The sequence below is a fragment of the Stylophora pistillata genome, chromosome 1 (assembly GCF_964205215.1).
Source record: "Stylophora pistillata chromosome 1, jaStyPist1.2, whole genome shotgun sequence".
Taxonomy (NCBI): domain Eukaryota; kingdom Metazoa; phylum Cnidaria; class Anthozoa; order Scleractinia; family Pocilloporidae; genus Stylophora; species Stylophora pistillata.
In genome coordinates, this window is record NC_142519.1 from 11405716 (window position 1) to 11433665 (window position 27950).

General features: G+C 38.0%; 1 protein-coding gene and 1 long non-coding RNA gene across 3 annotated transcripts; one reads left to right on the forward strand and one right to left on the reverse strand.

Annotated features, from left to right (window-relative positions):
- Nucleotides 1–123: 123 nt before the first annotated feature.
- Nucleotides 124–1058, forward strand: LOC148741216 (uncharacterized). Its single transcript, XR_015992726.1, has 2 exons — nt 124–250; nt 939–1058. It is a non-coding gene; the product is annotated as an uncharacterized LOC148741216 (long non-coding RNA).
- A 4216-nt stretch (nt 1059–5274) lies between these two features.
- Nucleotides 5275–27507, reverse strand: LOC111336986 (protein transport protein Sec31A). Of its 2 annotated transcripts, none has more exons than XM_088736759.1 (32): nt 27317–27507; nt 26100–26217; nt 25257–25346; nt 24295–24461; nt 23914–24185; nt 23737–23823; nt 23123–23178; nt 22796–22856; nt 22362–22412; nt 22061–22219; nt 21613–21771; nt 21345–21398; nt 19673–19828; nt 19065–19139; nt 18701–18796; nt 17899–17970; nt 17358–17457; nt 16934–16987; nt 16542–16720; nt 15543–15772; nt 14910–14952; nt 14696–14793; nt 14290–14365; nt 13614–13757; nt 12656–13250; nt 11960–12021; nt 10454–10574; nt 9982–10097; nt 8296–8403; nt 7638–7709; nt 6711–6753; nt 5275–6166 (listed from the first exon to the last, which is right to left on the reverse strand). In XM_088736759.1, the coding sequence occupies exons 2-32, from the start codon at nt 26210–26212 to the stop codon at nt 6030–6032; spliced, it is 3846 nt and encodes a 1281-aa protein (XP_088592885.1). In that variant the 5' UTR covers nt 26213–26217; nt 27317–27507; the 3' UTR covers nt 5275–6029. The 2 variants fall into 2 exon arrangements, with proteins under 2 accessions (XP_088592885.1, XP_088592882.1); XM_088736756.1 differs by having other exon boundaries at nt 9904–10097; nt 27317–27455.
- Between the last annotated feature and the right edge of the window lie 443 nt (nt 27508–27950).

A 27950-nucleotide genomic window follows, 5' to 3' on the forward strand; every position in this document is an offset into this window, starting at 1 on the left:
GCATCCCGGTTTGCATCCGTGACAAGCGAAGAAATCACTCAAATTAACGACGGTGGTGTATATTATCTCACTGTGTAAGTATATACTAAAACAACTATTTACCTCAGTGTCGGTGGTTAGCGGTGGATACAATAAAACAAGACGATCCAAGATCGTACGTCGGGCTACAGGTAGATGTGCTGTTATGAGTGTTGACCATTCGTGGTGCGCAGTGGTTCTAAAAGAAATACTAAGAGGTACCAAAGTCCAGGTTTGTGGGCGTGGCATAAAATGTTTTTCACCCCCGAGACACACCAATTCTACAACAACGCACTGTCACATAATTTTGGTGCAATACCCTAAAAAGTATCACAGAAGCTGCTGTTGTGGACCTTTTGAGGCTGAACAGCCCAAGAGCTACCAAACCCACCTTTTTTAACCCCTAAAAGGTACAACGAGCACCCCAGTCCTTTATATCTAAGGAGTCCCCCCTTCCCAAGGGTGATAAGTACATACCAATTGATGCATGTGTTAAAAAAGATATATTGTGAAATTGTAATCGTAATGGTCTGAACACAAGGAAGTATATTTCATCGTGAAAACATTGTATACACAGCATACCTAATAAGGACCACCCCTGATTTTCTCTTTGAATTAATTAATGCAGATATCAATAGCTGGGATTGTCTCACTCTTGTGCTGTTGTCTAACTTTGAATTTGATTTTGTTTCTAGAATTTATCTGTTGCAGTCTTTTCATTTTTGGAGCAGGTTCCAAATTATCATAACCATATTTTTGTCTGTGCTTTTGCATGTGTTTGAATTGATGAAGGTCCATGTTAGATGTGCAAGACAAAAACTGTATTTTGTAGTGAATATGTTTAAGTTTCTTTGTAACAATGTTAGAAATAGCTGGTACTAATGATGGTATACCAATTATTTTTATTTGTTGTATTGCAGGTTTACAAGTATCTTCATAGGTCAATAAGGAGAACATGTACTTTGCTCTGACTGTTTGTTGAAAAATACAAGTAATACCTAACAGTAACTTGCAAGCCACAACAAAAACCCTGTATTTCCACTGTAGTTGTTGAAAATTGAGTTTTCCAACTTTTTTTTTGTATTGTTTAAACCACTGGACAACATCCCATAGCTTTTGAGTTTTAATTTGGACTGATATCTCAAATCCACAAATATTAAGACTTGTGTATAAATCTTCCCTTTTTAGATGCCTGTTGACGCCCATGTTACAATATAATTCATTTCCTCGGTCAACTATGCAACATAGGGTTCTGGAATTCTAATAACTACAAGACTTTGCTACTGAGTAACACATTGCATATTAAGTCCTACAGCAGAGCATTGTTTACAAGAGCGGTTGTGTTCTTCTCTCAAACTGTTCACTGCAGTTATTTCATATGTACTTAACTGCACTCCTCTGAGTTCATAATTGTCATTGAGGGAGTGTATAGTCTGGAAATACTGTACTAAGCCCTGAATAGATGGTACTACTAATAGTACACATGTACCTGAGGGATGGCTTCTACCATATTCATCTCTTGCATGAGAATCAAATATCTTGTAACTCCTATTATTAAAAACTGGATCATTGGATAATGCAATTCAAGACTTTTCATTGGCTTATCCATTATGGTATATGAGCCAATATACCATGAACTACAATATGGTAAGCGTATGCATAAGCTTAGAATTGAAAGGTAGCTAAAAATTTAATAAAATTTAATAATTTAATGTAGGGTTTTTTATAAAACAATTATTCCACTCGCGTTGTTGGATATGAGATGATTATAGCCAACTCGGCGCTACGCGCCTCGTTGGCTATCTATCATCTCATATCCAACGCGCGCTCGTGGAATAATTGTTAATTATCAGTATGATAGATACTGACACTGTTTACATTCTATTGTCAGAATAAATGAAGAGTAATTTTGTGACAAGAGTGATTCAAAAGCCCTTTCTGTAGACATACTGTACTGATATTCCTCAATTATTGAATCACAATAATGTAGATTACCAGTGTAGCTTTCACTATACTTATGCTAGTAATTTTTCTCAGACAAAGCAATTATTGGCAGTAATTCTGTTTGCATTAAATACAACTGCCCTGTACATCATGACAGTGTTGAATCCAATCGATTACCCATCTCCAAAATTTGTACCAGGTATGTACTCCTTTTATCTTATTATATATCAAGCAATCAAACTCACAGCAACACATTGTTTTCCAGCATTTTCACCAAAGTACATAATATCCCCTTGACTATATGGTGCCTTGATTGTTAGAATAGGATCAGTATCATGTATAGGAGACCCTCAATTTGTTTCAATGTCATTGCACACATTCAGTGTAGCACTATGACCTCTGTGGCTCGCATTCTTGTACACACTTGTTAATGTATTACAGCTATACAAAGATAGATGCTTGCTCAGAGAGTCTCTACAACTAAACAATTTTCAATTTGACAGTTCAGAATGCCATTTCTTTCTCATCTTTCATACAAACTTGATACTGTCATTACTGCTCCTTTGTCTAACTCTGCATTTGATGTAGCAATACATTTTTGATGAGATAGGAATGTTTTTAAGAATTCCCCTGCACACCAGTTTCTTTTTTTTTGTTTTTACATGAAAGCTTTTCTAGTTTTTTTTACAGGTATTCTGCTGTGCTCACGATTGAATCGTCTTAGCACATGGTACTCACCACTGTTAATATCACAACAATTAACAAACACTGCATAACGAGATCTGAATTCTTTTGCATATTTTATTTCTTTTGCAACATCATTTTGTTGTGCACAAAATGCTGATTCGTCACACTTTTGTTGAAAATATGGCGCTACTTTGTCCAAATTATACATCATCACATTCATTTGACACCGCGTTATTTGGTACCAAACAAACATTCCTGCATAACAAATACATGAATTTAATATTTGCACAAAAGCGACATAACTAATGGAACAAACAGAAAAATAAATATTTAACAATTATTCCGCGAGCGCGCGTTGGATACGAGATGATAGATAGCTATTGAGGTGCATAGCGCTGAGTTGGCCATAATCATCTCATATCCAACAAGAGTGAGGGGAATAATTGTTTTATTAAAAATGTTAAATTAAGTTATTAAATTTTATTAAATTTTTAGCTCCCTTTTAATTTTAAGCTGACACATATGCTTGCCATATTTGTAGACTTTGGTATATTGGCTGATATACCATAATGGCTAAGCCGATAAAAAGTCTTGAATTGCATCATCCAATGATCTAGTTTTTAATAAATCTTATTAGACGTTTAGTTGTGTAGTATTGCTGAGTATTTTTACGAGTTGTGCCTTACGAGTTGTGCTTTGACGAGTTGTGCCTTTTACGAGTTGTGCTTTGACGAGCCTGTAGGGCGAGTCAAAATACAAATAACGCCTAAAAATACTCAGCAATACTACACAACAAAACATCTAATAAGTTATTTATTATCCAACACGCCAAACTGTTATTTCAGTGGGCGAATTTCGCGGATATTTATTTACGAGGAGTGCGTGACAGAAGTATGTGAAGCGGAACGGAATTCGCGCGTTGTCATGTTGCTGTTTCTATTTTCTTCATTAAATGAAGAAATTTTCTGGTCGTGAAGCTGTTCTTCTTCGTTAGATTCATCTAATAACCTTTGGCCTATATTTGCCAGCCATTCCGACTCTTCGTTTTCGGAAATATGATTCAAATTGTCCGCCTTTTTTTTTTTTTTGTAACTACAATCTAATTCTTCGCTTGCACGATGCGAGAAAACCTGTTTAACCGGTACTACAATAGACGGGTACAAATACCGCGTGATATTTGTACTAGTCCAGGTGTAGTTAGATAATAACAGCAGATAAAATACTGTTTGAGCAAAAACATAATAAATAATGTAAACTTAATAATAACGATAGAGGTCACATAAATATAACAATTACGTTTAACCTCACTGATGAAAGTCCAACATGGTATCTTTGTTGTCGTTTCCCAGAGTTTGATCACGAGGCACCTTGTATCTATCAGCAAATGTTCTGGTTTGATTCTATTGAGACCTTCGCTAAATCATTTGATTCTTTTGCTATTTTCAGTTCGCGGAACGACCAGTTCGAAATATACGCTCATTACACACGCCATCTTTTAGAGTGGGTCAACCGCGAACGGTGTTTGGGTCTGTATGTTTGAGCGTAGAAAAGATCACACAAATTGTTTACACATTCCACATATCAGCCATCTCTGGCCATCTTCGAAACCGTAGAAAAAAGGTTGCGCGTTTGTTATTTGGTGTCTGCGGTATTCCCCATTGCACGTGACTGAGCTCTGCGCACACCGCCTGGGAGAAACCCGTGGGTAAACCAAAAGTCGGTCGCCCGACTAAAAAGTTGTGTTTTGTGTGGAAATTTCATCAGTACCTATAAAATAAACACAACATTACATGGCCGCGCGGGGATACGAACTTCATGTTCTCGTGCTGAAAGTATCTCTTACTCGTATATTCTGTAGTCTACAATGTGAACCATATGTAGCACATCAACCTGTGACAAACTTGCGGATGAAGGTCTCTTCTAAACATCTACAAGTTTTGCTCTACTTTGAACGTTGCAAGCGGAGGGTATAAAGTATGCTCATATATTCTGCTTCCAGAAATCATTCGTGATGTATGACCGGGTTAACGACCATTCTGAGTATTCAGTTCCATATCGCATAATAGTGACTTGTGTCCAGTTTCTTATAGCTTAATAGTGACTTGTGTCCAGTTCATGAGGTTCAAACGGCAGTAAACTGAGCTTCACCACAGATGACGAAAGAAATGGTTGGTGAGAGTTGATTTTTTTCTAATGCAAACTGCCTGAAATGCAGTTGCGGCGAAAAATGCAATACGCAAAACTTTTAGTTCAGAATGGGGGTAATTTTGTCCCTGGAGTTTAAAAGACTGCAAAAATATATCGTTCTCGAGATGACGGCGCAAACGGAAGAGAAACGAAATAAATGAAATGAGGCTAAAAGAAAGTAACTAAGTAACGGGGGGCGTCCTTGTGTGGCGTGTATATAATCCCCTCTCTGATGTGAAAACTAATTATTTGTGAACATAAATCTTGCTGGTAAGCTCTTAGTTCCATCGACGCGTTTGCATTGCAGTCTCCTCCCCTCCCCTCCCCTCCCTTCTTAAAAATACCTACTAAAGCCGCTGAGCAAGAGCAACTGCAAAAACAAAGATCAGAAAGCGACGATAAAGGGAAAAAAATAAAACAACATGGAAAGGCACAACATTCAAGTTGAACATGATCTGTAATTGAGAAGAACTCTAAAAATATACCAGTTAACGCATATCTTTCGGAGCGCAATCATCACCGAACATTTCACAATCTCTCCTTTTTGACTGGCTTTGAATCAAAGATTGTTTGAAAAAAGGGTTCTTTCCAAATTTCCAAAATTAAAGTGTGACCTTACCGCTGCAGATTATCTGTCAAATAATGATCACTTTCGCAAGTTCCTTTCGATTTAAAAGTTTTCTCCACGAGAGGAATAAAGAAACAGACCTAAAATCTAAAGGGTTGCACGGCCATATCCTCTATGTCACCTTTCTGGAAAAAGTGAAAAAATTATATTCATAATTTACTTTGAAACTTGTAATCTTCTTTACGTATCTTTTTCTAGTTCCCTGTTCCTTTGATCAGCAGAAGAAATACACTTGGCGACACTTTTTTGGAGGCTCTCCTTTTCTGCTATCCACCTTCAGTAAATTTAAATTTTGCTGATTGCATGAGCGATAGAGATTTCCTTAACTTCACAACAGATCCTCACCCAGAACACCCTCTTTCCCTTCTTTCTCACGTCCAAATCTTATCAATCAAAAGCCCTGCAAACAGGGCATGCGCAATGAGGAGTAATTTATAGAGTATTCCAGTACTGAGGACACAACGTCCACACCACATCGTAATAAGGGTTAGGGTCACGTGCTGACTCTTCTGTGAAATCGTTTTTAAGTGGAAACAGTTCTAATATTTCTAAACAGCAGATATCATTAAACACGTAATTGTGTGGCTATCTGCATTAGAGACTTGAGCCCAGGCATAAACGTGCTGATTTCCGAAAAACTACCGCTGGATATGAGCCTTGTATGTGCCATCAGACCACGGGGGTAGTCCCCTCCTTGACAAGCTGAAAATTAAAAAAACAAAGGCAAAAGTTGAATGCGACAAATTCACAGCCACCAACCATACTACTGAAGGAAACAATTTTGTTAGAATAGTAACCAACGTGCGGGATGGGGGTGCGTCCCTTAGAGCATTTCACAACCCCTACCCCCTTAGGCTCCCCCCCGATTAGAAAGGTAATACACTTATTCTGTTTATCATAAGACAACCTGACTTTCCCTTGCTTTCCTCTCCGACGCTAATGAAGAATTCTAGAATTCTTCCCGACTCTTCGCTTCTTTGTTTTCATTTTAAGAATCGCAGGAACAGGCTTTATTACGAGTAAATTAGTTTTAAGAAAAAATAACTTTCATTCGTTCTCTCTCTTTACTCCTTCACTTTTTTACTCCTTTTTACAATTCTCAAAAATTGACAATCTATCAAGGAAACAGAAAGTTATCATCAAAGCAAACAAAGAATGTTTGGGCTGCTCCATTACTCCAACTCAGCAGCACAACTTTTCTCAGATCTTAATCCATAAGTTGATAGCAAATACTTGTGGTACTCACCCTGGGCTATTTCATGTAGACCCTCAAGGATTGGATTTGACATCTACAACGATACACAAAAAAGTTACTGACAACTGAGAAAGCAAAGCGAATTAAGCAATTTATTACATAAGGGGCAAAATTACTGAATTGTGATTGGTCAAGACAGAGGGCATTTTTTCTTAATTTTTTTAATTGCCCCGGGCAAAATTAATTGAAAATAATTGGTTGAAAATCGCTTAGCAACGGCTGCCAAGGTAAAGAAATTTCTGTTTGTTTTGTAACAATGGCGTCCCGTTTTGCGCGAGATCAGTAAGAAAACATTTTGCCCCTTATATTATAAACAAGTAATCACGTGGTTCCTCGTAAAATTAAGGATTAATATCACTTGTGTTTTCGGAAGTTGCAGAAATTGCCCTCGTCGCTGCGCGACTCGTGCAATTTCGGCAACTCCGAAAACACGCGTGATATTAATCCTTAATTTTATTCGGCCCTATGCGATTACCTTTACAAACCACAATTTATATCGGTTTGCCAGCGTAATAACCCACGGAAAATGTTGGGAGAACACTCGAAAAGTTTGTAGAGAACTCACCTCCGGCTTGTGATTTCACACTTTACAATTTTCCCCAAACATCCCACTCAGTTATTTTATAAAGTCAGATAGCCTAGAGCAGTAGTCTAAATATTATAAGAAACAGCCCATCTGATCTTTTTTATGTTTCTGAACCCTAACGCTGACTTGCGGAAAAAAAACCTTTCTTGCCTATCCGATAGCCACGAAAAAACTGTGGACTATCGACTTCCCTAGTACGAAACAAAATGATCCTTAAAAGTTACTTCAAATCGCGGCTATCGATCACTCCTCGCCAGTCTTTCCAAAAGAAGGTATAAAAAAAAAAAAAAAAAAAAAAAAAAAAACTGAGGCGGCTAGACGCCTCTCCCTACCTTTTGCTCTCTAAGCTTATCGTAAAGAGATTCCAATCGCTTGGATACATCATCTAGTTTGCGCTTTGTGTGCTGCAGACAAAGGAGACATAACAATATCAGCCAAAACAAATCGAGTAAAGAGAAAAAAAAAACAATCATCTTTAAGATCTACTTTTTACAAACGGCCATCGAGAGATACAAGTCTAACATCACAGGCGACAACTGTTCAGTTACTCCAAGAGTGGTACTCGATTGATATGTGCAATAAAAAAAAGAGAAACTTTCCAAGGAACAAGCACAGTATCTTTACATGTACATGAAAAGGTCTTGAATTAAAGGGAAAAGTGAGAATGACTTCATTCCGTCCAAATAGTTTTATAATTTAGGAAATATCATAAGTCCTCCAAGGGATACATGTACTTTCTAGGGAGTTTAGTGCCTTACTTTAACCAGTTTCAAAACGTTTACTGTCACAGTGTACAAAAAATGTTATTTCTACGAAGGTATCGAGTAAGACGACCTACTGACCCATTTACGCCAGACTTTTCTGCGAAGGACACACAAGATGATAACACCTTGCCTTCTACAAGCTATCCAGTTTACAAGCAGCTATCACTGGGTCGATTCTCCCAGCAGTAGTAAGCCGCTAGGGGACTGGGTACCTAATGTATCTTACCTGATTATTAGCTGTGCCTTTGCACCTCTCAGCCAAGCCACTGAAGGTTTCCTGAAGTATCAGGTGTTCAGAGGGGATGGGGCCTTTCATAACAGGAGCGGGGGGCTCCTAAATAAAAGTGAGCGATCGTGTAAATCACACTGTGCACAGCAATACATTTATCAAATATAACCTCCACCTTAAACATCTCGTGATATCCACTCGCATTATTGTCACAAGATCTTTTCAATTGTTCACACGACTGGACGTGTTATGCTGCAGGGTACCACAGGGAACCCTTTCTACGAAAAAGCTTTGCTAACAAAACCTTGAGACAAGTAAAATGATCTCTTTTGCACCCTGCAGCCTTTTTTGACTCAACAAATGCATGGGAAAGCAACCTCAGGAAGCTATGTGTGCTTCAAGATCAAACTATTGCCATGAACTATGAGCTTATAAGAATCCATACCCAGATTTTGTTATCCCCACATTTGTTGAAAAGTAACTACACTCCTAACTAAGGCAGAATAATTTTCCACTCACAAAACAGTTTGTAGTGAGTAGATCGTAAATGACGTTGCGTGGTGCAGGTGAAGTGTGAATGAAAAGAGGTGCAAAATTTAAACATCTGTTTTTAAAAATATTTGAAAATTGATAATTTATAACTATTTAAAAACAAGAGGAATAAAATGCTTTTAAAATAATTATGGCCTTTTGATTAAACACAACTTTACGTGAATTAAATATGACAGGAAGAGCTTGCGAAATCTCTAGAGCATTTATGCTGAAACGTGTGCAATTTAAACTCCAAAGATACTTAAACTAAACGATCCACTCTTCTTAACAAATGGTAAACACCACAGCGTACACTATTGAGTTATGGATGCACGCGGGAGGTTGCTAAGTACGAAAGAAGCGTAAGAGTCGCTCGAGGCGATAGCCGAGAGCGACTCTAGCTTCTTGAGTGCTTAGCAAACCTCCCAAGTGCATCCATAACTCAATAGTGTACGCTGTGGTGTTTACCATTTGTTTTATAACATAACATTGATACATTGTAGCTAAAGAGTTCCCGTTTATTTAACAAATCTTACGCGACCAGAAAAAACAAGCGCGCGCGGAAAAATAGTCTTTGCATTTGCTCACGTCAGCAGCGTACACCCATGGGCAAATGGGGAACGCTAAATTGACCAATCAGAGCGCGCGCTTTACTTTGGTTATGTTATAATTTTGTTTGATTATCACTAATTGAACAAAAAAACAAAAAAACAAAAAACAAAAAAAAAAAACATCTCCGACTTATATAAAGTGGGTTATTTTCATCTCTCACCTTTACTGGAGAATTTAATATTTCGAGAACAACAATTTTAGAATTATGCTTGAAAAGCAAAAACTGCGTCACTTTTGATTGTTACGTGTCATGAAAGGGTTCTATTAGTTATTTAGATCAACATGCAAAACCCTTTAACCTTTCCTTGTCATCAATAACAAACGAAAAATTTACCGACGCGTTTATGAGATTTCTCTCTTTAGTGCAGTCCAGCTTGCTATACTCTTAGCAAATTACGCTCTGCACTTTTGTGTGCATCGAAGACGTTAAGGGCACGCGTTTACTGCTTTTATGTGCTTTACCTGAGCAGGTATGATATGTAATGGGTGTGGCATGGAAGGGTGATGAGGAGATGGCGGTGGACTGCCATCATCATATACCTGAGCACGTTGTTGAGGGGGCACATCCCCATAACTTGGAGGTGCCCCTGGGGGACCACCTCCCGGAGGCATCATAGGAGGTGTACCTGTTGCCGGGGGCACACCTTGTGGCATTCCTGGAGGAGAGAATTAAATATATTATGAGCGGAGAGATGCACACATACAAAAAGAGATGCTATCCAGTATCACTGAAAACTCTCTTTTTCGACCTTTTTTTTGGGGGGGGGGAGGGGGGAAGGGGGGGAGGGGGGAAGGGGGAAGAGGGGGAAAGTATGCAAAATGCATTAAATTAATTCGTGGCTTAAACTGTCATCGCAGTAAACCACGACGCTTGTCTTAAAGCCTTGACCACTTCCTAGAAAAAGCACAAAGAATTAAAAAAAAAAAAAAAAAAAGTGCGATGCCACTTGTTTTCTTTCACTGCACCCCCAAGGATCCCACCATTCACGATACTCAAAGTAAGTTATCTTACCAATGGGAGAAGGCTGCTGCTGCTGCTGCTGTTGGATCTGCTGTGGCTGTTGTGGATGCTGCGGTTCTCCCCCGCCAAACAGCGGAGAAGTAATCGGTGCTGGAGGGGTGAAAGCTTGAGCCTGCGAGAAAAAGAAAAATCAATTTTGGTAATTTTTCGAAAGACGAATATCAATTCAACTGTGAATGACAAGCAAGGGAAGTACATTTCCATGGTAACCAGATTTTAAAACCAACACAATTTCGTTAATCCTTTAACTGCTAAAGGCAATTAACATCTAACCTCTCCTATAATATCCATATTTATTACACGACTCGGGCAGTCAGAAGGGCCAATAACTAAAATCAACCGATGAAAATGCTCTATTGCCGGTCAATATTCTCTCAGTATTGGACCGGGGACTGTCCCGAATGGTCCCGAATGATACCACACTTGTGTCCCTTTGAACTTCAGTCGTATAATAAATCTCTTATTAACCAAGCTTGCTCGGGACCTTACTGGAAGAATATCGGCCCTCGGTCTTTCTTGTACGGACCGAGCGCAGCGAGGTCCGTACTGTCAAGACCTCGGGCCGATATTATTCTCCCAGTACGGCCCTCGCGCTTGGTTAACAAGATATATATATCATCCAGCAAATGGGTCATGAGAATACTCAAACTTATTTTATAACATAACCAAAGTAAAGCGCACGCTCTGATTGGTCAATTTAGCGTCCCCCATTTGCCCATGGGTGTACGCTACTGACGTGAGCAAATGCAAAGACTATTTTTCCGCGCGCGCTTGTTTTTTTCTGGTCACGTAAGATTTGTTAAACAAAAGGGAACTCTTTAGCTACAATGTGTTAATGTTATGTTATAAAACAAATGGTAAACACCACAGCGTACACTATTGAGTTATGGATGCACTGGGGAGGTTTGCTAAGCACTCAAGAAGCTAGAGTCGCTCTCGGCTATCGCCTCGAGCGACTCTTACGCTTCTTTCGTGCTTAGCAACCTCCCGCGTGCATCCATAACTCAATAGTGTACGCTGTGGTGTTTACCATTTGTTAAAGGAAGAAAATGTTATCTTAATCTAACACCAAATTCTTGTTACTGATTTACAAGGAAATTAATGTGTGGTGGCTAGAAGGGTACATTGATCATCAGATCTATGGAGTGAAGGATTAAAGAGCTGACTGAAATGTTTGTGCCGTGTTCCTGATTGAGGAAAAGCATTACGAAACAATGTTGGTTTGAATACTTAACTTTACAACAAATTATTTAACTACTTCATATCATAGTACTTCCACCATCATCTGCTTGTAAAAGTATTGTGTTTCGAACATTGTTATGGAGCTAAACCAGCAATGTCTTATTTAAGGTTTCGACTCCAAATAATAGAATGATTCCAACCAACAGGCATACGATTATTATGATCATGCACTCCACAATTCATTCCACAAGTCCAAGGTGGCTGCGTAGTTTAATTTATGCGAGGTTGAAAATTAATCGTTTACCAACCACTGACCTGGTGCTTCTTGGCTCTCATCATGTGAGTGTCTTTCCAGGCCCCTGTGAGTGGAGGTGGTTCTGAAAAACAAACACAGAAGAATTGTGAGATCCTTCAATTATACAGAGAAGTGTCACCTTTCCTTCCTAAATCAGCCAGTAGAAATAGTTATGGATTTTTCCATAGCTTTCCATGAATATAGGATTCAACTCATCCCTCTCAGAATTAACTCTAAGGCCAAAAATTAAGCAAAACAAAAAAAATGCTGTGGCAAAAAAAAAAAAAAAAAAAATTGCCTTCTCGTTGTAATGGTATCACTTCAAGAAATGCTAGGTACCATTCAAAAAATTTTTGCACTTTGCATGGGAATCCTGACAAAGAACATAACTAACCTTTTAATGCTCACTTGACATCTGACTCCCTGAAGGGATTAACAAATAAATTCTCCCCACACTTTTGAAACATTGCTAACCCCATATGTGATGAGAATTCAAAAATAAATATTTACAAGGAGACCTAATTTTTTCATATCCTATAACATCAAACGGGTGGGAGTTGCCAGTAAAAAAACCACACATCATTATTTGGGATTATTGACCTCCAGATCCCTGGAGAGACACAAACACACACACAAACACACAAACACAAACACACGCATGCACACGCACGCACACAAATAAAATAATAATAATAATTTTAAGCCAGCTAGCATACCAGTTGGAGGTGGACCAGTTGAAGGTGGGGCTGCAGAGGGCGCTTGTGAAGGAGGGACAACTGAAGGTGCTCCAGTTGGGGGAGGGCCTGAATATGGTGCACCAGGTGTGATTGAACTACCGGGATTGAAAATCTGCACTGGAGGCTGCTGCTGTTGTTGACCTTTCATTAGCATCTGAGTACCAAACTGGGCCTGTGTTGGCACCTGCGTTGGGACCTGTGTTGGTGTGGTGTTTGTTGGTTGTGGTTGGTACATTGATACTGGTGGGGGTTGAGACCATGAAGCCTGCTGCTGATTGGAAGGGGGTGACGGCTGTGGTGGGCCACTGTAGTAAGGTGTCTGAGAAGGAGGAGGAGGAGGAGGCTGGTTGAAAGATGGCTGAGAGACTGAAGGTGGTTGGGATGTCTGTGGTTGGGATGCCTGTGGTTGGTAAGCAGCTGGATTATAGAACTGGGTGTTTTGTGGTGGCATTGGGGGTTGATAAGTAGGTGTAGATACTGGTGAGGGTTGCTGCCGCTGCTGTGGTTGGTAGAGCTGTTGCTGGTGTTGTTGTCGCTGTTGTGTAGGGACACTATAACTTTGCTGTTGTTGAAACTGAAATAGAAGAAACTGGGATTGTAGAAACTGCAAGAAAATATTTATTCTTATTTACAAAAAAACAAAAGGTTTAAAAAAAATGCTTCTTTTTTTTTCTATATGACTATACAGAAATGATACCAAATTTTTCTTTTCCAGGAGAGAAACATCAATTGAACCAAGTGTTAAGCAGAATTTTTTATTAACTTAGACAGTGAATCTTGGTAAAATTTCTTTTGAAGAACTCTAACAAGGGCAAATTCAGTTGCATTTGCAGCTACCAAGAGAACATGAAGACTAATTCATGTCTCAGATAAACAAAAAGGTACAACACTAACTCGTAAGGTATAGAAAGACTTCATTGTGGCCATTTAAACTAACCTGGGCATGATTCTGAACCTGAGGGAGAGGCTCTGCTTGGACATCAATCCTTTGGAATGGGAATGGTGGTGGAGCTGTAGCAGTAGCAAGATGACTTGGATACTGTGCAGTGTACAGGCGATCTTTAAGAACACCCAGGTTTGCCTAAAAACCAACCATAGGCATTAACCCTTTGACTCCCAGAAGTGTCACATCTAACTTCTACTGATAATATCCATACATTATTCAGAAATACTCAAACTTAGGTTAAGTTCTCTTGATCCAACACCAAATTCTGGTAAATAATTCACACGGAAAAGTGTGGCAGCTTGAGGGGGGAATCATCAATCAGATCTTAAGAGTTCAAGGTGTAATGATCTGTTAGAAATTTCACAATTGATCATAATCAGATGTAACAGAGAGGACAATACATGTATACTTCCCTATCACCTTTGGAAATTGTCTATCAACAGTTATTTAAGGGAATGCTTTACTGACACTGATGCCCTTGTTGTTGTTTACAAAAATTACGAGTCCCAATTAATGGATTATTTTAGTTGCATCTCACTTTGTTGTTTGATAGAATGCTCTTCTGTTCTCTAACCTAGTTCTTTAGAAACTAATTTTTATCATGGTTCGCAGGTACAGTGATTACCTAAAAACCCATCCTTGATTTAGTCTTACTTGTACACTTTACCTGATCATTCACAGTCATCAAGTAACCCATAGCAGTCTCCAAGCAACCCTGAGATGCTAAAATCTCTGCATATTTGCTGAAAATGAGAAATGATAAACAGGTTCAATCTAAAAGGTATCTGATAATAATGTATCACCAGTGTAATCATAAATAATTATTTCATTGGCAGAAGAGACTGTCATGTTAATTAACACCAATACACTTTGTGGAAAATAATTTAAAAATTTGCCCACACTCTGTCTGTTCTTAAACATACATGTAACAGTTATCAATGTTTATTCTCAAGCAAGCTGATCACATTGATAAGCTTTTGGTAATGAATATTTCACTTTTATGAGCTAGCCTTACCCCATATCAAGATGATAGCTTCAAAATTAACAGACACAACAACTCTAGATTCCTTCACCTGAGTTTTTCTGCCAGAACAGATGATCCACTGTCAATCAAAAGTCGACGTTCCCTTTCTACTGCTTTCTTTAAGATCATGACTTTTTCAATCAAATCCTTTGTAATGAAATAAAAGAAAAATATCAACATAATCGATTCCAGAAATATATTATAATTACAGACTAACAGCAAACAATAACTAGTGTGGAGAACAGTGAAAAGAAAGAACCTACCTGAAGAGCAAGGGGAGAAGGTTCAGCTGGCATGTTTCTAGACCTGAAACAAAAAAATCAATACAAATGACCTCTACATAACATTTATTATAAACTGATACACACATGTAATTACCAAAGCACAAAACAAGCACTGTGATGTCTATTGGTGAGAAAAAGTCAGAAAAATGAATAGCAAATGACTCTTCCAACATAAAATAACAACTGCAACTTAGATCACATTAGCAGACCAAACACAACTAAGAATACTACAGTTATCTTATCAAACAATGGGTACACTTAGATCACTCACAATGTTATCAAAAGAAAATTCTTTAGATGGATCACATCTGAGGAAATGTTGATTCACTTAACCCTTTAACTCCTATAAGTGATTAACATGTAACTTCTCCCTGTAATATCCATACATTATCCACCAAACAGGTAATGGGAATATTCAAACTTTTCAGGAGGAAGTTGATATCTTGATCGAACACCAATTTCTCGAAACTAATTTGCAAGGAAATGAGTGGCAGCTGGAGGGGGGAATTAGCAATCAGATCTTGCGAGTTAAAGGTTAAACTTCAAGAAACCAAGGAAGCCACACCATTTTCAAGTAGATCGAGGAGGAAATTTGTTTTTTGTTAAACTTACCAACAGGATACGAACTTCTCCACATTTCCAGCACAAATGTAGCAGACCATGGCATTAGCACAGTGTTTATCACCTTCCTGCTCCAGTCTCTGTCCCAGCAGATCACACAGGGCAGTGAACTCTTCAGCTTTGGCATATGTCACAAGAGCTGCAAGTGCTTCTCTCCAGTTTTCCAACACACAGCTCTCAACTATGTCACGCCAGTCACGGTTCACAACAACTGACATCAGCTGAAAGGAAACATACCTAAGCTTTATTGTAATAATATAATAATAATAATATATGTTAATTGAAGCTCCCCCTTAGGGGCTTTTCAGCCACAATGTAGATTATAACATAACCAAAGTAAAGCGCGCGCTCTGATTGGTCAATTTAGCGTTCCCCATTTGCCCATGGGTGTACGCTGCTGACGTGAGCAAATGCAAAGACTATTTTTCTGCGCGCGCTTGTTTTTTCTGGTCGCGTAAGATTTGTTAATTAAAAGAGAACTCTTTAGCTACAATGTATCAATGTTATGTTATAAAACAAATGGTAAACACCACAGCGTACACTATTGAGTTATGGATGCACTTGGGAGGTTTGCTAAGCACTCAAGAAGCTAGAGTCGCTCTCGGCTATTGCCTCGAGCGACTCTTACGCTTCTTTCGTGCTTAGCAACCTCCCGCGTGCATCCATAACTCAATAGTGTACGCTGTGGTGTTTACCATTTGTTAATAAACTAAGAGCTTAAAAATCCCCCCTGGCAAGGGCAGGAGGCAGACCAGTGGGCTATTTACAGAGCGCAGCCGAGGAGTTCAACTAGGGGCAACTGAGAACAAAATAATCCAGTGAGTGGCAGGGTGGAGGACTTGAACCCGGGACACCGGATTACAAGTCTAGCACCCTAACCCCTCGGCCACGCCGCCTCCTTGGATAAGCATTATCCTTATTTACAGTAGTTTTCCTTACATACTGTAACATGTTCATTAAAACTGATAAAAACATAACAATTAATTTTACCCTTGCAACATTACTCTTGCTCTTCTCAAAGTATCTTGTTTGAATTCTGGCCAAGAGATCTGGACCACCAGCGATAGCAAGAAGGAAGGCATCAGCCATTCTATCAGCATGAAGGCACACATCCACAGCTGCTTCAAAATTTCCAGTCAGCAGTGCTTGAGTGATGAGACCATCAATATCTGAATGAGAAGCCACCTCCTGCATTAGCCACTGGGACTAATTTTAACCATTTGACTACCAAATTCTTGTAACTAATTTACATGGAAATGCATGGCAGCTACATATAGAGGGGAAGGTTAAAATCAGATCTCGGGAGGTACAACTGAAGGCTAAAGCAACAAGACTGAACAAAGATATATGTAGTCCTATTAAGCAGACAGCATTAGTCTCACCATCATCTGTAGGAATCTGGAAAGGTAGTCGTGGATTCACAACTTCACCAACTCCTAGAAGTAACAAAATTGGTTACCTGTCTGAATTCCAAGAAAAGCTGTCTTTATGAAAGTTTTAGAAGTGAGAGAAACAAACAAAAAACAAAAAAAAACACTGCACATTACCAATCAGACTCTTGAAGCAAAATAGTGAATGTTCAGAGGCCTGTTTCTCACAAGTCCAAGTAACTTTACCAGCTCAAAAATTTCACTTTAAACTTTAATCTAGGGGGTTGTGGTTCAGATCTCAGTCAACAAAACAATCTGCTCTGTTTCATCCTGAAATTTGATTGTTTGAATTTCAAAATTGTCCAAACCGGAGACCTGAGTCTACTGGAACTTGCAATAAATGAGCCCTCGGGTTTGTAGAACTGAGCACACTAACCAATCTCAGACCCTGTGTCTACTGACAAAGGTCCTCCAGCAGCAATAGCATCAAAGGCTGCAGCACCTTCATTTAAACTTCCAGCCTCTGACAGTGGAGTCTGAAACATACAATGCTGCTCAGTGAATATAACTTTGCATGGTAAATGTCTCAGATAGAGTCCACACAGAAACAAAAAAACAGTTTCTTAAAACATTTAATGTAGAAACATTTATCGGCACACACACACTGGGAAATACACAAAATGTTCTTGTTAGTCCACTTGATTCCATTAATAAAAATAAAAAATAGCAGACAATATTGAAGTTAATTTCAATGTTTGTCACTACATGTATCACAGTCTTAGTCTGCTGATGAATTCCACAGCCACAAAATTTGAGAGAGGCCTGTGTATTGACATAGAGGTGATCCATGATCACTTCTATCAATTTTTCTCCAAATTTGCACAAATAAATTAAGAACTTCATAGAGATTTACACACTGCGACGCTTAAAGCAGTGTTTCCTTTGTAGCCAGTGCGCAACAACTGAAAGGAACACACCTTAGATTCTGCAACTGAGGGTGTACTTGCTCCACTTGAGAACACACCTTCCCCTGTTTTCCCACTTGCTTCCTGTAATGTAAGGCAAGACATGAGATGTGAGTACAGCTAAAAAGCATCTATGCAAGCATTTACCTTGGTCATGCAAAAACAAAAAGATACCTTCAAGGGAATTCTTTAAATTAGTCAGTTTGATTGTTATAAATTTACGATCCGTTAAATCCTTGCATGACTTCTCTGACAATACAGCAGAACATCAAGTCTTATGTACACCCAAAATAACTCTGCTTACCACTTCAAACTGCAGACACATACATAACAATCATGTTAAGGTAAATACTAATTAAAATTAATCCTTCCTCCATTCATTGTCTCAACGACTGACTACAGACAAGAGCACCTCCTGGTTAGCTCAATGGATAGAGCGCTGGACTGTAGTGCGGGAGGTCGAGGGTTCGAGCCCCGGCCGGACCAACACTCAGGGTCTTAAAATAATTGAGAAGAATTTGCTACCTTTCTATAACATCAAGAAATGGTTAGATATTCTAGTCTTCTCGGATAGGGACGAATAAATGGAGGTCCCTTCTCCTGCAGGGTTGGGACAGGAGATGTTAATTTCCCACACACGAGATTACTGTGTGATGGATGTCCTCCCCTGGGGTGGGATGGGTGGGTTAGGACAGCAGGTCCACATCAGCTATTACAGCTGCCAAATTAATCAACCTGCTTAAACAAATAAATGAACTTCAACTTCAACCAAACAGCTCTTATCTCTGATCTTAAATGAAATACAGACTCTTACCCCTGAGGTCAAAAGGTTCATCTTTTGGACTAATTCTTCAGCATTAACTCCTCCTTGGGTGTTACTTGAGGCTGAAGCTGTATGAGATGAGGCCACCTGTTCACACAAAAAGACACACATACATAACATTATCCTTATTAAGAAAAGGTAAAAAAAAAAAAAAAAAAAAATTCTCACACATGGCCATCAAAGCAATGGAGTACCATTATCTCGCCAAGGAAAGAGTCAAAGTGTTGGACAGGACACTTTAACCTAGCAGGGCATTTAATTTCTCTACTTAAGAATAAAAAATAATGGGTACATGTACAAGTGAACTCAAACCACAACACAAACATGTACACCTGTACCTGCATGAATCTCATACCTTTTTTGATAGCTCCACTGGATCATAGCCCAGAAGTGTTAGGAAATGTCTGCGAGGTTCTCTTTCAAAGTTTATCTGCATAGATAAAAAGATCATGGAATACTGATGAGTTATTAAAGGTTGTGTTGTGGTTTCTAATGATTCTGGTTTAACTCATTTCCCTGCTATTCTTTGTTTAAGGATTTTGTTGATGTATCTGGAAGAATAGGAAATACAGATCAAAATAGAGGACACCAATTTGACAAAAAATTGTTTACTCAGATAACAGATAAATGCCATGAGGTTCAGTGGAATGATCTTTTGGACTGAAAATTCCAAATTCACTTGCTCCATCAAGAAAGTGATTCAGACAAGATACAAACGATTTTGCACAGTGCTTAGATTGTCCCTGTTGTTTCAGCTCCCTCTGTAAATCTGTAGATCATTATGTCTTACTGTGAAAAATTTCCTTGATAATTTTCTAAGCAAAGTAATGGTACAGTGTTTTCTTTTTTTCTAAGCACAACATAGCAATTTTAGGCCGCAGTATAAGAGGTACTACAGGCAGAAAATTTTATCAGTTATTGTCTGAAAGGGATAATTACTATTCTGTCTTAAAAACTGTTCACCTTCAGGAAACTCCACAGTGTTCGCTCCAGCTCATGTGTACTGCTCTCCACCTTAGCACTACAGTACTGCATGAAACTTCCTGAAGCCAGTGCTCCCTCCAATTCATGGGACCTGCCTACTAGTTCCTGTTCTGTAGTAACCTGACTAATGTTGACCTAACAAACCAAACAATATTGTTGCTCATGATTAATTAACTCCGGAAACAAAAAAATTGCATGGCTTAGAGGAACATGCACTTGTTTCTGGGAGAGTAAACAAAACCTTTGTTGCTACAGGATGTTGTGCCCTAAAATCAATGATGTTCCATGCAGATTCTTTTCATCATGAGAAGAGAGTTACAATAACTATTACAACTCAAGCATTTCATAATAAGTTGAATAACACATGCATTTTGATTAGTTCTTAATAATAATTTATAACGGGACAGATATATAGATAATGACACCATTAGCGAAAATTTTGCTCTTTCATTACAAACATATTTCATGTTGCCATAGGTCTGTTCAGTAACATATCGCAGAAGACATTAGTGTTCAATCTACTCGTTAATTTCATCACACAACACTTGCAGTGTGTTGATTTTGTTGCTACTGTATTTTCTCGGTTATAAGGCACACTTGGTTATACTTGACGCACCCCAAACTTAGCAACTTAGTCAAGCCAAGTTCCCAAACTGAAAATTTCATGAAAATACTTGGTTATAAGACGTACCAAAAGGTTGAGAGTTTTAACAAAAGGTGTGATAGACCTGAGAAAGTTTTACAGTTGCTCTGGCAGTGAAAGCATTACAGGTAATTAATGGTAAAATACTCTCACCAAGTCACATTCAAAGGTGTTCGACAGCTGAATATCAACACACCACCGAGAATGCAAGTTTCAGTACAAGGCTGGATGGACGAAGAAGGTAGGTTTTATCTCTACATTGTTTATCCAGAGAAGGAACTTTTTTGAGAGAGTGACACAGACAGAATTCTAGGAATTTGAAACAAGGTTTGAATGATTGTTTTGTTGTTGTGGACATCATGTTATCGAGCACAAGCTGTTAAGAACTTATGCAAATTTATGTTTGTTTGCTTTTCTATAGAAGTTGATCAGTGTTCTAAAAGTAGTATTCCTTCTTAATTCATAGGAATAAAGGGTTGGATTCTACATGATATTCGCTACACCTCAGACCAAAAAGATCTGCTCATGTGGGATTCATTTTGTGGTCATTTGACGCAGGCCGTATAAGAAACAGTTCTTTCAGACCACCACAATGGCTCTTTTCAGAGCCACTCCAGTTCTTTTAAGAACCACCAGATCCAAAAAAGTTAATGACCAACAATTAGTGTCCTTTTCTTGTATTTTTAAAAATAAGTTCTGCTAAAATTGTGATCTTAAGATTTAGTTGCACAAAAATACTTGGCTATAAGACACACTATTTCAGCACTAACTTTCCACCCAAAGACAAAATTTTCTTGAAAAAACTGTGCACCTTATAACCAAAAAAATACAGCGTGTTTCCACTCATTCATCTAAATTGTGTTTGTAACATGATAACATAATTGGTTCTTTTTCCTTTGCCTTTATCATATCTCTGAATTTGCCCTTCATTATGGCTTCAAAAAATTAGGAACACAATGGTTCATAAAAACATGGTTGCTATTGTGGTCTCCATGATTTTTGACAAACCTGAGTGGATGGTGATTCTTTTGAATACCCAAAAGTTATCAGCTTTCCACCAAACTAAAAGAGAAAAACGAAGTTAAAAAAAGGACCATCTAAAACTTTTAATTTATAAGTTTTTACAGTTAAAGGTATACCCTACCTTTCACTGCATGTGTGCAGTGAAAAAAAATTAATGTTCTTTCTTCTACTGGATCGTAGTTGATAGTTACCTTACATACATTAATTTTAATACATCTTACACTCAGTTATATGCCAAATGGAGGCAACTCACAGCAAATGTGGCTCCACAAGGCCTACGTAGCCACTTTGGAGGTTTTTTTAACGGGGCACTGGTTGGTGCTGCTTTCTGTTGCTGCAATTGTTGTTGTTGTTGCTGAGCTTGATGGATTTGAGACATAAATGGGTCATCCGCATCAAAAGAACTCATTACCTAAAACACAAAAGTTTTTTTTTTTCGTTTTCAAGACAGAGTCCTTATTCCAAAGATTCAATGACAAGCAATTGTGGGTAAATGAAAGTGCTGACAAGGAGAGCTTGTTTGACAATCAAGGGATTCTTTAGTTGGCCATCATTGCCCTCAAGTCCCATAACCTTAATGTGTGATTGCTTGCTTGGTGCTTTCAGGAGGTGAACAGTTAGAGAGTGGTTTATTGTTGGCTGAGCGAGATAGTCAGTCAAGTCACTCGACTTGTAACTGACCTCAGTTTGATGGCACTCACTTTTTGTTGTTGAATATCTTGTCCAGAGGCACCTCCACCCATGAGAGAGAAGACACTGACGTGCCCATCAAAAGATGTGGTACACACCATAGCAGGATTCCTTGGACACCAAGAAACATCAAAACTCCACTGAGCTGTAGTTGGCAACTCATAAACAATCTAGAAGTAAACAACAGCTTTCGAGGTTCAGTCACATGCAGTGTAGATGCCAATAAACCAAATAATACAAAGTAAGGGGACTATGCAAAATATTATTACAATCCTTAATAATATTTTCAATAAAGATAATTATCATATGTACCTCTTCTCCTACGACTTGGGTATTAGGATTCCAACAAAGAATACGATTGTCCTAACACAGAGCAGCCAAAATATTATTGGTAAGTATAAACATGAACCTTTAAGTTAGATAGATTACATGGGAAGTACACATATTAATTCCAAAAAATTAATATTTCCTAACACAAATTGCAGAATAGTCACTATCCCAGGTTTCCATCTACTTCAAAGAAAAAAGTTAGCATTTTACCACAGTATTCAAAGAAACATCTTTCAAGACCTTTGATGTAAATTCAGAGGGTTCATTTATTAAAAATTATTTGAGATTAGTAGCACATAGGTACAATGTAAAATGCAACTGAAGGTGTAGTAACCATGATCACCACCATAACCAATAAAAGATTTCATCTATTTTCAAGTTTGGTAAGTTCAGAAGAGAGCATCAGAGTAATTTACCTTTGCACAACTCATGAGTAAGTCGGGATCTTGTGGGCACCAAGCTATTGACAGGATTCCCCTAATATCATACAATATTACCATCAACAACTGAAAAAACATGATCATATTATTCCAAGATAATTTGCAGTACAAGTGGGTTAGATAGTAGCGAATGAAACAGGTGACAAGAATACTCAAACTAATCAGGTAGTTTTTTTTCTTGATTTAACACCAGATTCTTGTAACTTATTCAAAAGAGAATGTGGAACAGCAAGAGGGGAGAGTTAACAATCAGATCTCCAGAGTAAAAGGGATAACCCAAACAAAGTACATGCAGGTGTGTACCTCTGATGTCCCTCAAGCACCTTCATGGGAGATGTAGCAAATCGAAGATCCCACATCTGCAAAAGGAAAACAGTGATTAACAAGATGTACACTGCTTGCAGATTGCTCACTTAAAACCTTAACCCTTTGCACCCTGACATCAGTATGCATATTCTCTCAACTGCTCTCCATACATTTCCTAGGATGCTGACAAGGAGAGTTTGTTTTGTTTATCAATAGCTTCTTCAGTTAGTGATCATTTTCCTTATTCTCGTGATCTTAATGAGTGATTCAAGAGTTGTATAGTAAGGAGAAATTACTTGCTAGTCACTCTTACCAATCAAAGGGTCAACGTGTGTGTAAAAATCATTATAAAAAAATGTGTTAGAATGTTACTGTTAGAATCAGAAATGTGAATACTGGAAATGATTCCAGAAGTTTACTATGTGAAGACACAGACAAAAATTAATATGAGATAACTGAAAGTCATCAGCAGTAACTACAATTTACGTAATTTAGGATTTTGTGGTTTGCTAACCTGTGCTAAGCTCTAAAGTACTTGGCAATGATGCTATAAACATTCCAGAAATATGTCAGTTGTTACAAATAACTTTCTACACATAACTTTTACAGACCTGAATAACTGGATATCTGTCATCTTCTGAAGCTAAAATCATCTGTGTCGCCACATCTGGATGCCATTCAACTGCTTTACATCGAATCTGCAACAGAACCATGTAGTTTACTCTTAAACAAAACTAAAAAAATACAAGTCCAGTAAAATCATCTCCATATGATCCTTTGCTACTCACTGTTGCACTCTGATCACTGACTTTAATAATTGGTTCATTCTTCCTCAGATCCCACACAACACAGCGGCCACAAGGAGAAGCTGAGGCCAAAATGTGCTGCACCTGTCTGTTCCATGCGACACAACTGATGTTATCAGGTGGTAAAGTCTTACTTCCTGGTGTAAGAGGGTTGCTAGGGTTTGTCAAATCCCAGATATAAATTTCAGAATCACTAGCTCCAGATGCCAATAGACTTGTCTTAAATGGGTTGAAGTCCAAAGCTTGCACAGGTCCTGGTTAAAACAAACACAGCATAAAAAAAAAAGCATTATCTTGCCAATGAGTATGCATCAAAATAAAAAAAAAAGATCATTTTACCTTGCAAAAGTTTTAGTACAGTACCTGTATGTTTAGTTGATTGAAAAACCATTGAGTCATCAGTATCTCCAGATAGAATCTTAGTTGGATCATAGATACTAATCACACCATTGTCACTTCCACCAATCAAAAGGCCTGACGATGAACTGGAAGATTCCATACCATGGGAGCCCCACACCAGTTTGTGGAACCTTCAAGGAGAAAAATTTAACTACTAAGTGATTTTCTACAGTACATGAAAGATAATAACATTGTAATGATACAATACTGCTTTACACCCTAACCAGTGACAGTAAGCAAGCAAATACTGCAAGATTTCTAAAGAACGCATGAATGCATGCTCTAAGTAATCCCTTTCCAGAGTAGTAATCTTTTTTCAAAGCACTACAGATAGTGAGGACTACAGAACTGGAATTTCTTTAATTTATAATTATGCAATTTATTAATTTTTTTTTTTCACCTGTCAATAAGATGCCAACCCTTTCACTTCCAAGATCTCATTGATACTGGTAATTCTCCTCACTATCTACCATACTATTCTTATGACGCTAGTTTAGAGAATTTGGTATTAGGTCAACTATTAATCCCCTGATTGATACAAGTATTTTTCTTTACTCTCATCCCTCGGCCGTCTGGTTGATATTGTAAGGAGAAGTTCTGTCTTGGTCACTCATGGGAGTTCAAGGGTTAAGAAACTTTGATTCCAGCCTGAAACCATGGCAACTTCCATATAGATTCAGTTTAAAGTATGGTCATTTTTGTAAGAAGATGGTAGCAGTGTCAAATAAAATGAGACCATTGTCTGCATCTAAGTATAAAATAACCCAGGACATCAAATTTAAAGTATTGGCCTGGGAATTCTCCAATCCCTGAAGTCTCATAAACATAAAGGTTTAATGGATTAGACTGAAAAGCCATGGTATCAGTGAAGGTACAAAATACAATGCTGAAACACCTTTTAGACCTTCAACTGCATAAGAGCTCACCTTTGTTCTGATGCCACGGTTCCTTTGAGTGGCATTTCTCTGTCACTACTTGACAAGTCAAGGGCAAATATCTCAAGTGCAGCATTGGTGCTAAAACAGGGTAAATTACAAACATGTGTAAGAATTTCCCTAAAGGTAGAGTTTCTCACATTTTCTAACAACTCCCATGGGTTGAACAAAGATGCAAATCCTGCTCCACTGACATTCCTTGAGTTATTCCTTACAGGAATGAAAATATTTGGATTTGGAGTCAGAGATCGATACCCTTGCCAAGAAAGACCCATAATCACATGAAAAAAAACTTTGTACTCTTTATTCCATATTCTTTATTTCATTCTTTACTTTCAAATTTTTCCTGATCCTTTTTTTCATCTTTCACTTTTCAAATACAGCTGATAAATTTTTATAACACAAAAATAAGGCAAATGACTTGCAAGACATGATAACGGTACTATGTTAGAAACATATGTTAGAAATAGTTTTATCGTTAAGTCATGTTTTAATACAAACACGGTATGAATTAATCTTAGATCTTGTAGGTGGCTTTTCCAACTTAATAGTACTTTATTTTATAGCATTATTATATATTTAGTAATTTATATTATTCACAATTCAATGGTACGCAATTCAGCCCTTGGCTGCTATGTATTGCTTTTCAATAAAATCTCTCTGTCTATGTAAATCTATCTATCTATCTTGTTTGAAAATTAAACTCTCTGTTCTTTTTCCTTTTGTTTAATAGTACTACTCTTTGATTTTCCCAATCTTCAGCAAAGAACATGCTAACAGGTAGAAAGCTGTCCTAACATCAATTTTAGTTGGGATACAAATTATGGTATATACCTGAATGTAGCATCAAGCTGCTGGGCAGCCGTTCCTGCTGCTAAGTAGATTGGGTATTGGGGTGCAGGACTCCATGCAATATTTGCTGTTCTGTTAACGTCTTTGACTTTCATTTTACCTACAATGATGGAGGTGTAACGTCATCAATTAACAAATTTTGGGGTCCAACATTTTAAAATAAACGATGTAATGATACCCAAATCTGCAATGCTCTTGCAAGTAACAACAAAATTATTTTGTTGCTGAAATAGATGACAAAATTTATATCACAAGATCTACCTAGCATACTTGCCAAAACTGACATGTTTGGGCAATAGTTTACAATGGCTACTAGTACACAGAAATGTACATAATGGTCTAATTAGGCCCCATAATTCATTAAATTCTTGACAACGCTGGCAAAGAATTTCACAGCTAACATTACTATGAACTAGATGGCCCAATCTCCCCAGTTCTACTTCAACATCATAACTTATTGAAACAAAAGAAATTGAGAACAAACTTCTTCAAAACCTGGCCTTGATTGGGTCCAAGTATATTGATAGTAATGGATGTGAAGAAACAAAAGCATATCACCTGTCTTTGTACACAACAATTATTTAGAAAAATTAATAACAGAAAATGATACAAAACTAGTGGACTTTTCATCTGTTTATATGGTATCGATAACGAACAAAGTTTACCCTGAACAAAATATTAAAATCCTCCTCCCCAAACCCGATCATATATTAAATCATATTAAATATTCGCACTGGATTCGTTGATTATTGACAATATCCCACACCAGAAACCCAACCGGTCCCTGTGAGAAAAATTAATGTATTTTTTTCTGTAGAGTTATTTACAATTTAAAACGCTAGATGTTTTCACAACGCTAAGATTGGCTTTAAAAGTAATTTTTAGGCTCCATCGATCGCTTCAAATTTTTGTTTCACTCAAGAGGTGAGCTTGCTTAACTTTCCTATGCTACCACAAATAAAAGTTAACCATGATTACAGATGTTCTGGGCCAGGCGATTGATGTAAAAATTTATACCAACGGAGCTCGCATTTATCTCCAGATACACATCTCCATAAAACACAAGCCTAATAATTCACCAACAGATCTCGAAAAAAACCCTCCCTAAAAATCATCCCCCCTGGAGAAATCCCAACAGATCTACCCTCATCCGAGAAAAGATTGATGAATTTACGGTACACTTCTCTGAGACACCCTACCTCTTTCCTCGAGCTTGTCGTACCAGTATTTTCTCTCATAAACCAGGAATGAAGCAGCAGTATTTGAAGATGTCAAACTGAAACAACGTAGTAATTGTAGGAGAGAATTCTGCTATTGTGGATTACCATACGTGTTATGAAGGGCTATACTCCACACTCGGCAACGTGGCAAATATTTTGCGGCGTAGCCTCGCTTTCAAAACGGACAATGGTCAGTTGTTGCCAGTTCTAGACTAAAAGCTGTCAAATAAGATGACGCACTGTGTGATCAACATTTAGAAGCGAGCGTGCCGCAGATGCCAAACAACTTACGCAGTGAAAATGAAGCCAGATCGAAAATCTGCGGTCAGACAGGTTCACCGATTTGACTAAAACTTTGCATGTAAACTTGGTTCGGGGTTCTAATCGCGAAATGGATATTTTAAGATTGAAATATATTTTGCCTAGGAAATCACTACGTCGCTCAGAGCCATTTGGAGTAGACCTTTACAGATTATGCTAGTAAAAGTAGCATGTTTTTTGGCGAAATTATGCTAAAATTATGCTCTTTTTTCTAAATTATGCCCCGTTTTTTAAAATTATGCCCCTTTTTTTAAAATTATGCACTTTGAAAAAATTGCAAGTAAGTCCAAAA